Consider the following 11,602-nt stretch of genomic DNA (forward strand, 5'->3'; position numbering starts at 1 on the left):
ATATATATATATATATATATATATTTAAAAAAAGGAATGGTCGGAGGCTATTATACGAATCTCGGTCATCTCTCATGCGCCTAAGAATTCGAGTACCACACCCTACACTCGAGGGGAATCGAGCTCCAGACCAGAGGGGTTATTAATACACACACACACACACACACACACACACACACACCCATCACCAAACTATTGCTCACCAATATTCTCCATTTGCCCAGTCAACCATTTATAATTATTGATCAATTGAATCTATATTTATTAGATCAATAATATCTCTCAAATTATATATTCTCTTTAAAGTTTGATTGTACTCGATCATTTCTAAATCATTGAAGCGTCTTTGATCTCTTTATCATAGAAATTCAAAAAATTTCAAAAAGGCATAGAACATATGAATTTTTAATATGTTAAAATTTATAAAATATTAAACTCGTTCAAAGACGATCACTTTTTTTCATAACCAGAAACAATGCAAGTTAATTCGAAGATCTCAACGATTAATTTTTGTAGGGTTGGGGCTAATAGATTATACATCTCTCACCACTCCATTATATTAGAATTATAATGTCACATTAAAAAAATTAATTAATCAAAACTAAAATTTAAGTAGAAACATTAATAAATTATATTTGGAGCTTTCTTAACTCCATTGTGGTGATTTAATTGGAAAAAAATTACTAGCATGATTATAAATAAAAACTTATTCATCTATTGACATTTTTTCATTTTGAATTTCTACTAACCCGCTAAAAATTGCATATATGCATTCCTTTAATTGTGCATCTATTTAAATCTTAAAAATTTATTAGTATTTTTTTTTTTGAATTAAGTGTCATGACCCCGTCCTGGGCTTGGAATTAATCAAGACGGAAAGAAATGGTCAGACGTTGGGAATTAAGTTTTCTATATTCATTTAATATTGAATATATGAAAAGTTACTAATCAATTTAAACTAAAACAACAAAATTAGATTTACCTCATTATCAGTTATCCGCATCTTCTATAAATATTTTTTTTGCCGCTCAAATTTTAATCAGTTAATTAACCTGAAAAATTAGTTTAAAATAACAATGAAATAAACAAACCAATGAACTCTCATATTCATAAATTATAATAACACAAAGAAAAAGAAAAAAAAATACATGTCAATTAAACTTTTAATAAATCAATATTAACATTTGAGATACTATCAAAGAATCTTATTATATCAATAACATATCAGTATCATTCTATGTATATACAAGTGTCAAAAAAGCACCGTTTAAAAATTGTATCATTTAAGATACTTCAATATTAATATTCACAAGTACCTTAACATTCTCTCACTAGTATCATCAAGGGGTGACTCTATCATAGTCAATCATGCACATAAAAATATCTAATAAAAATATTACTTTTTAACAATAAATATTCATTTGTCATTTGCATAACAGCCAATATATTTATAAATCATTCAATATTTATTATAATTTAAATAATATTGTACACACATATCTCTCTTACAATATAAAACAAATCACTAGAATTCAAAATCTCAAATTTGCAGTAATTTCAATATAACTAATGATAGCATCAATAAATATATTTGGTATAGAAAAAACAAAATATTACCATAATATTAGAATATGAGTACTCACCTCCATGTCGATTAATTTTTCTTAACGCCGACTCTTCAAAAATTAAAAGCATGACATAACATGGTATAAAATTTATTTATTATTTTAAATAGACTATTAACTATATATAGGTATTAAAATTCTTTTTAAGTATTTGAATTAAAATTACTAAACTTACCTTAACCTTTAGGTTGAGTCTCATAGTCGAGCCCTAATCATGCAAATAAGCTTCAACCTGCAAGCGAGCCCCACTCAGCATGCGAAAGAAACTTTTTCTATCCCCTTACGAGTGAGATTCTGATCGCTCCTTCCTCCCACAAGAGTCTCTCCTTCGTTTGAATCTCGCACGCGAGAGCTTACTTATAGAAACGCAACGTCTTCCGCAACGCCTTCCTCTTCGGTGGCTCGATATCATCATCAAATCCTCTTCTCTGTTTAACACCGTTGCCGCCTCCTATGCTCGACACCGATGCTGCTACCGCTCAAGGAAACCTTGGCTTGTGCTCGTCTCTCGCACTTTTCAATCTTCTGTTCACCTCTGTCTCGTTGTTTTTATAGGCAATCTGGTCGCATAGGCTTCTGGTCCCCTCGTTTTTATCTTAGTTTCCTGACTGCTCAATTCATCATCCTCTTTTCTTTCGATTCCCTTGTTTCCACTCCCCCAATTAATATTAAAAGGATGTTACAATAAGATAATATTCAACATGACATAATAATTGTCGGAGATAGCACCTCCATCTATCATCAATGATACGAAAGATTTGCTCATGCTTCTCTCCTATAAATTCATCAATGATTATATTCTTGATTGTCCATTACATCATAAATATAATATATTGCATGTCACTTGTCATCGTCTACTAATCTTAACATCTTCATATTGATTTGTAGCATATAAAATGTAAAATACACCATTCTAAAATTTAATCTTATGGATGATCTCCTTAGCTTTGTTCAATTAATAAATCAAAACTAAGCATAGACTTAATTCCAAGCTTTACAAACATAAGCCTTGATTTTTCTTTTTTTCATTTTTTTTTGGCTTATATATGCTTGCAAAAAAAAATGATCTTAATTTGGGCTTATTGTATAAAAAATGATCTTAATTTACTAGAATTAAATGAAAATATGACACTAAATAGGGCGCAATGGAGAAAAATGATTCATATAGCTTACCTCACGTAGTGGGATTAAGGCTTTGTTGTTGTCGTTGTTGTTGTATATATGCTTGCAAAAAATGAGAAGTGAAAATAAAAGATTGACATCTATTCTCACCAATTCTACACCACTAATATATTTCTTATCATGTTAAGAACAAGTCCATTTGATTTTTATTGATTGAAAAAAAGCTTACGATAAAGTTCCAAGAGAAATCCTATGGAAATTTATAGAGAAGAAAGGTGTTGATATGACTTATATTCAAGTCATTAAAGATATGTAAACTAGATTTGTTACTTGTGTTCGAACTAGAGCAGGATTGACCAAATATTTTCCTCTTTTTGTTGGATTACATCAAGGATCGGTTTTAAGCCCATACCTCTTTGTTGTAGTTATGGATGTTCTTAATGGACATTTACAGAAGGATGTACCTTGGTGTATGTTTTTGGCTGATGATATCCTTCTCGTAGATAAGACGAGAGAAAAATCCCAGGAAAAACTTGAATTATGGAGGTCTACATTGGAGTCTAAAGGCCTTCATTTGAGTAAAACTAAAACTGAATACATGGAATGCAATTTTAGTAGTAGTAGCTCTAGTGACAGAAGTGTAACTTTGGGTGATCAAATTATTAAAGATGTGAATGATTTAGATATCTCAGGTCTGTTTTTCAAAGCAATGGTAATATAGATGAGGATGTTAATAGTATAATTCAAGTTGGTTGGTTGAAGTGGAGGAATGCTCCGGGCCTTTTGTGTGATGGAAAAGTACGGAAAAGTACCGCTTAGAGTACCGCTTAGACTGAAAGGAAAATTTTATACGAGGGTGGAGAGACCTGCAATGCTCTATGGCATTGAATGTTGGTCTTTAAGAAAGAAGCATAATGCTAAGTTAAGTGTTGTCCAGATAAGGATGATTAGGTGGATGAGTGGCTTTACAATTAGAGATAAAATGTGAAATGAATATATCCGTGATAGGGTTGGTGTAGCTCTTGTGACGGACAAAATTAGAGAAAGTCATCGTAGATGGTTTGGTCACATTAAGCGTCGACCATCTGATTATCTGATTAGGAGAGTAGATGTTTTAGATTCGACTTAAGTTAAGAAAGGCAGAGGTAGACCAAGGAAGACTTGGGCTTATTGTATAAAAAATGATCTTAATTTTTTAGAACTAAATGAAAATATAACACTAAATCGGACGCAATGGAGAAAAAGAATTCATGTAGCCGACCCCACGTAGTTGGATTAAGGCTTTGTTGTTGTTGTTGTTGTTCTTAAGAACAAGTCCATAATCATATATATAGCTAGTTAACTCGAAAGAAGTTTTTATAATACATTTCACTTCACTCATTTTTTCAACATTTTCAAACATAAGATCCATACAATAGGTTGTACACGTGTAATTTTTTCATAAACATTTAACCTACATGAATGAAAAAATATGATAGCATTCTCTAATTTGAAGTAAGATATAAATGCAATTTATAGTAAATAGTAAAATTACATACCAGCAAGAATACAACTAGAGTATTTATTCATAACCACTTGAAGTATATTCATTTCTCCAATCTTTTTTTATTTTTGAATATAAGATTAAAGAACTTCGTCGTAGGTTTTGAATATTTAGATGAATCAATTTATTATAAGAATACAATGTTTGATGATGAATTAACCACAAAAATTAATTTTATATCGCTCTACCATAAGTCCAACCATCAATTATAAGATCGAATATCTTCTCCTTTTAAACTCTTTCATAATCCTCCAAATTATTCATATGTGATTGCAATTCCTTTTTTAAATAAAGGAATTACCAACTCATAATAAGCTAGTGGTAAAAAATCTGATCCATATTGTGCAATTACCTCAACCATATGATCAAAATTCTCCAAAGTTACTACATTGAAAGAGACTCTTATTTAATAAGATCATCAAACATTGTATTGTACAGTTCTTTCCCACATTTATTTGATTCACACGTCTCATAACTTTCCTTCTAACAGCTGTTTTAGGTTCCTTAAAAAGAAATTTATAGATTGAACTTCTCATTTTAAATATATAAATACTTTCTAAAGCAGAATTTGATTCAAGTGCACTTTTACCATAGTGCAAGAGCTATTGAATATTTGTTTCTTCAATTATAATATTCACCCTCTCATTTTACTCTATATTTGAACTATGTTTGAATATTTTTAGTTATTAATAAGATAGCAATTTGCCTCTTATATCTGAAAGTGTTTTATTATACTAGTAACATTAACTTCTTTTAGACATATTAGAATGACCAATAAGGGGCTCATTGGCTCCAGATATATCATACATACATAGGTATGTCTCTAATACGTATTGTGTGCATGCATGTGTGTGTGTGTCTATATATATATCTCTATGTGTGTGTGTGCGTGCGCGCACGTGTGACAAAGAGTATTAGACTCACATTAACTTCGAATATTTTCAAATTGAATCTTTTCTCCTTGTGTTTGAATTGATCATAACTATTTTTTTGCATGTATAAATAAATTAGTAATTATAAATAAGAACTGTCGAGTCAAATATAAAATATAAATATGAATAAACAACAAACTCATTTTTTCTTGATTGAAAATTACTTATATTAAAATTAAATATATATAAACTATATAGCAATAGATATTTATATTTTTTTTCTATTCCTTCAATGCAAACATTATGGCATTAAGTATAAGAAAAAATTAAAAAAAAGTATTCATCTAATTTTTTTAAATAGAAAAACAATTTTTTTTATTTTTTATTTATAGCATGAGGTTTAACTAAGAAAAACAAATTAGTTAATTTGTAATAATGTTTTGCAGTTAACATTAAACAAGCTTCTACATTTTGCACCCCATCAAATGCCTTAAAATGAACACTAAAAGTTGTTTATACCAAACAAAAAGTATCATCCTAAGTGAAACAATCTACGTGCTACAAACGTACTGGTCAACATTCATTGAACTTTACACCAAAAGAAAAAAATTAAGCAATATTACATTATTACCAAACAAAAATGTTTTGCCTTAAATGAAATAGTCTATGAACTACAGCGGTACTGCTCAATGTTCATTTGAACTTTACACCCAAAAAAAAATTACATTATTACAAAAATAAATGGCAACTACCATAAGCTTGACAAAACGAATCTCAAAGTGGTCCATGCTAAAGCTTTTGAAATGGAACAAATAATAACACGAGATGCTACCAAACTAAAGGCCGACAATATTTAGCTCTTACATATCATCAACACTTGTGCTCAATTTCAATGCATAAATCAAACTGATACAAACGGTAATTTGATGATCCTTCAGTCTAGTAGATTTTATAAATTTTATAAACAAATGTTTGAAAACAAAACTAAGAAAGTATGTGGAAAAATGTCAGATCAATGACAATAATTCAAAAGCTTGATTTTAGTTTTTCATTGAACTAATACATACATGTTAGCAAACATTCAAATTATTGCATTGAAATATATATTAACGATGTTAAATTATTCAGAATACAATTTACATATTGATACTATACATATACACAAACAAAACTTCTGTGAAACGGTCGGGGTCTCTACAAGCTTGGGAAAAGTGTGTGGATAATCTTCCTCACTAGGCTTGTACCTATTGATACGTTCCTACGAGCTTGGTGAGAAATGCTAGAACCCTGCCTGTCAAGAATACTACAAACTTGATCTCCATTCTAGAGGGAGAGAAAATCGCTAGAGCCCCACCGCTTCTGACAGCTCATTCGTGTGGACCAAATCATATGCCCTATTGTTTTGTCAAAAGCCTTGCTGCAGCTGCATCATCTCTCCTTCACATGTCGAAGATCGAGCCAAATAAACTTTGTTATATGTCTACACACACTCGGAGTCGCGTAGAGCCCTAGGTGATTTGATCTTTACTTCCTTTGGCTAAACATGCCAAGCAAAATCGATCCACTTCCGCTTTGATAATAAAATTGAACTTGCACTACTTCGCTATTTTGTGACCAAGTATCTGACTCACTTTGCCTCAAATGAAGAGTGCACAGTCATCGCATGACTATGACACTAAGCAGACCACAGTCGCTTAACACCGCATCGTGTGTGAAGCACACATTTAAAACCACATGTGTTCATAAACATATTCATTGTGCCTTAAGGGATAATTCATCAAAGGCATAACCTTTACATGAAAGTTGATCATAAATTTGAAATCATACAATTTTAACATCAATGTTAAGAGAAGCAAAAAAAAGAAACTAACTGATTGTGTGGCTTTTGCTTTCTATTAGTTCTTTCACATGTTCTCTCAATTCTCTCCATTTTTCCTTTTCTTCTTTTTTATTTTTTATTTTTTTTAGTTCCTTCCAAAACAAATTCTAAACTTCAATTTCCACACTTTTACATATTCATTTATTTTTTCCTTTCCTTCAAAAAAAAAAAAAAATAGATGCTCTAAATTAATAATTCTTAGAAGAATGGAAGGACACAAATAAGCATAAAGCACATGACTACAATTAAATTATGAATTGTATGGATATCTGGAATTGATTGCACCCGGATTGAACCAACTGTGACATCATTGGGTTGGTCTTGTGGAGGCGGTCGGTTTAACCATAAACATGCTGAAATTGGAGCCTTGGATCTTGAACTTGAATATAAAAGATTCCTTATAAAAAATACTTTGAGATTCATGCTCGAAAATAATTTGTTGATGATGCATTAGTTATAATTAGGAATATCCACTGAAATAAGTGAAAAATTAGAACAATACCGGAAAATTTTAGAAGATAGAGAATTTATAGTTTGTAGAGAAAGATTTTTTATATAATATTTAATTTTAGGTTTGGTGTTAACATTGTCATTCAATATTATTGTAATATGATATGATAATTATTCGTGATAACTTCAATTATCTTAGTTATATTTTATTGAAAAATGGAGATATAAATGAAAATATAACTTCTAAAGTTAAGGTTTTTAAAATGAAGTGGCTTAGGTGCTTTGTCTGGTAAGAGAATATTAGCCTGAAAATAAAATTTTAAAAATTTCAAATAAAATTCTTAAAAATTCTAATTAGGCCAACCAAATTCTACAACTCTAAATGCTGGGTTATTAAAAAAAACATTAATATTTACATTGTGCATGACATAAATAAGAATGTTGAGATTGGTATGTATAAATTTAAAATATATAAATTGAAAATTATTCTACCAGAGGATATCTATTGATGATAAAATATTTCAAAATAGATACTTCTAATATGAACAACATGGTAAAAAATGTGTCCATTGGACGAGTAGTTAAAATATTGTGAGAGTGGGAAGGAGAGTACCTAAGATTAGATGAATATAAGTTATACAAAATGACTTTCAAGGAATATGTTTTTTTTTTTTTTCAGACAACGCTTAAATAAATGAATAAAAAATAGGAATTCATAAAGCTAATCCAAAATAGTCTCGAAACTTAATGATATTGATGATGAGAATTTATAAATGCAATTATCACAAGACCTTGAGAAAAGATTGAAAAAAGGAATATTATTCATTGAGGGAGTTCCCATGGTGCTTTCTTTCATCCAATGTTTCCATTTAACCATTTTGCATTTTATTAAATTTCTCTATTATTTAACTTTTATATTGTAATATGCTATTTCACAAAAGTTGCAAGATTCAAGCCATTGAAGCACGTTTGTTTTGGATCGTCAATGTAATGGTCAAATGAACTCCAAATTTGATATATTTATAGTCAAATCGAGCGTTTCAACGAGAGAAATTCAACATGCAAATAATCACTAAATTTCAAAGTCAATAAAGCACTCAATCGGTGAAAAATCTTATGATCAAGGGAGAACAATATGGGCTGCTCAATCAGGTGGTTAGAGAAGTTATTCGCCAAAAGACCAAAATGCTCCTATCCCGGAGGCTATAAATAGAACCCCTCTCTGCACTTGAGGGAGGAGGAGAAGAAAAGGAATTTTAAAGCCTATTCTGAACTGGAAAGCTAGCAATAACTTTTGACCTTCGTAGCCGCCAACCACCGGTGCTACTCGCCACAGCCGAATTCTTGCTATCAGATCCCCGTTTGCAAACATCATATCACAAATAAGGTTATAATGTATAACTTCAGTAATGAAGAACCCATTATAACTTCTAGCCTTCGTAGCAATTATCTACCATCGACCACCACTCGTTGGCCACTGTTAACCAACATCGATAGTCGCTGACTGCCGCCACCGACCTCTGACCAACGAAAGCCATTGTTTATGACTCTCGTATCCATAATAAAGCAATTGTTTTCAACATTTGAATTTTTTTACACTGTATAAAAATAAGTGCAGTGTTCAGTGTAAAATTGTAACATTATTCTCCTTAAGAGAATGGATCCAGACATCAACAACGGCCTATATGGCCAACTACTATAATTACAACTTTAAATAACAATTTCTGTGGTCAATTGATGTTATTGTAGCCACCAACTACGGCCTCTATGGCTAACTGACCTTATTACAACTTTCAACCATGACCTTTGTGGCCAACTACTGCAAATTGAACAACTAATTATAGCAGTTGTGGCCAACTACTGCTGTTACAACTTCCAACTATGGTCTTTGTGGCCAACTAACATTATTACAGTCACCACCTATAGCCTCTTTGGCTAACTGCCGCTACTGCCTCCACTAACTACAGCCTTTATGGCTAATTACTGTATTTATAACAATCTATTACGATTTTTGTGTCTATCTACTACTGTTACAATTTTTAATTATGACCAACTATCGCTATCACAGTCACTAACTCTAGCTTTTATGGCCAACTACTAATTTGTAACAACTAACTATGATTTTTGTGGCTAACTGTTTTCTATTATAGCCAACAATCACATTTATTTTAGGCCAATTATGACTATTATAGCTAGACTACTATTATACATGTATGAGTATCAGCTTTGTAATACTATTTTCTCAAATTTAGGAGAACCATAAAATTTGAACCAGTGTTTTATTTTGAACCAAAGCCAATTGTGCAGCACTACAATGCAGCACCATAAACCGGTGTGAGCACATGGAGCTTGCGCTTCACATGCGAGCCATGAGCAGTACTAGCAAATCACTTTGCTAAGCACATCCACAACACTTTTAAAACATTGCAACTCACAAAAGCCAACATCACTCAAATGCTCAAGAACTTCTTGTCATATGAATGCTCTAAAGCTACATTATCAATAAATTTTTGGTGCCCAACTGCCTCAAAATGCTAACCTTCCCATTGCCGATGCCAAGGGATAAAAATAAGGGCATTACCATAATATTCTCAAGAAGACATGTAAGAAGATCATGATCGTTCCATCCAAGCTAAAGTCCACTCACAAGATAGTAGGCCTGCTGTCTCTCCAAAACGTCTGGTAATACAACAAAATCCATGGACCATTAAAAATGAAGATAAGTGACGGATTAACAATACTGGCCTCCTAATTCCTAATCCAAATTCTTAAGCCAAAAAGCATGCACGTTCATAATGGATTTCAAACATGAGCTCAAATCACCAATGAATGCACCAGCCAAAGGAAGCACAGATAAACCTTAGCCCGCGTACTTGCAATCTTATCAAGCCGACCATCCTTCTCAGGTATCAAATATCAAATGAAAGACTATCTCAATTCATCAAAACGAAGAAATATGACAGAGATAAGAAAGTAAGCACCAGTAGGAGAGGACCAAGCGGCATGGACGACGCAGCGCTCCTGAACGTTAGAGCAGAAGCCGACGGTGATCTTGTTAAGGTCGCCGCGGATCACTGATCCATTCCAGACCGATGCGCCATCGCAGACCGTGACCTGACCAGCAAGCACCACGTTTGGGGCCACATAAGCATCCACGGCAATCTTAGGCAGCCACTGCCCTAACGGTACGATCCTCCGTTGCCCGCGATAGTCCCACTTTACGCGCTCATCCGACGGAGATGTCACAGCAAAGGAAGACGGTGACACCGCGGCCACCGCAGCTTCGGCGGAGAAGAGTCGGCGGAGAGGGGCACAATTGGCCAGGCCTAGGACTTTCCGAGAAAGACGTGTTAGCGCAACTGCCATTTTTAGGCCAACTAAGAATTCTACAGCTCGGTGTGGAGGTTGAAGGATGAAAGAGCAGGATTTGCTCGATTTGATCTAGGGATCGGACTTCGAAAGTGCAGCTGAGCCTGGCGTCGGGACAGGGATGTCATGAACCACGAGTGAGCCGCATTCCCCAGCGATATTACATGAAATTATTTTGCCGTCCGAACCGATTAGTTGTTATTGCCGCTCCATCGCGTGGAAGTATGACCCGTTTCATAAAATAACATGATATCTATAGATTATATTGGAATATAGATCAACCCGTCTATGTTTTCTGTTAACATGCATTCAACTGAACCATGATTTGACCCAAAATAAAAATTATTTAGCATTGCCTTTGAGCATTATGTTTTAAGGTAGGACAGCCACAAATCATAACTAAGCAAAAATTTTAAATAATTTTTACTTTCCTAATAATATAGTTATTGAGTTTAAAAGAAGTCTAAAGGACACATCACTAGATTTTTGCTCTACAAAGTTAAGTTCAAATTCTAGAGCTCGATTTATAAGTCTAATAAGTTTTGTTCGCGTACAATGAGGATCTTTCAAAGATCTTTTCATTTCTGTAGTTGGAAGATTCTTCATTTCTATAGCTCTTAAGCAAAAAATAAGGAAAGATAAATAAATTTAAGTATAAAATTCTAATGAAGGAAATTTTTATTATAATCATACTTTTTCATAAGTGGAGGATGGGTGTAAATAAGAAAAAATGATTTTAGAA

At 32.5% G+C, this 11,602-nt stretch overlaps 1 protein-coding gene across 1 annotated transcript in view; it reads right to left on the bottom strand.

Annotated features, from left to right (window-relative positions):
* The window catches only part of LOC110038331 (gamma carbonic anhydrase-like 2, mitochondrial), a 40,455-nt gene extending 29,375 nt beyond the window's left edge, over positions 1-11,080 (bottom strand). The window contains exon 1 of the mRNA XM_020743134.1: positions 10,473-11,080. Coding sequence (XP_020598793.1) covers positions 10,473-10,857 — 385 coding nt within the window. The 5' untranslated portion in view covers positions 10,858-11,080. The remainder of the gene's footprint in view (positions 1-10,472) is intronic.
* Between the last annotated feature and the right edge of the window lie 522 nt (positions 11,081-11,602).

Source organism: Phalaenopsis equestris, unplaced genomic scaffold (assembly GCF_001263595.1).
Source record: "Phalaenopsis equestris unplaced genomic scaffold, ASM126359v1 Scaffold232506, whole genome shotgun sequence".
Classification (NCBI taxonomy): Eukaryota; Viridiplantae; Streptophyta; class Magnoliopsida; order Asparagales; family Orchidaceae; genus Phalaenopsis; species Phalaenopsis equestris.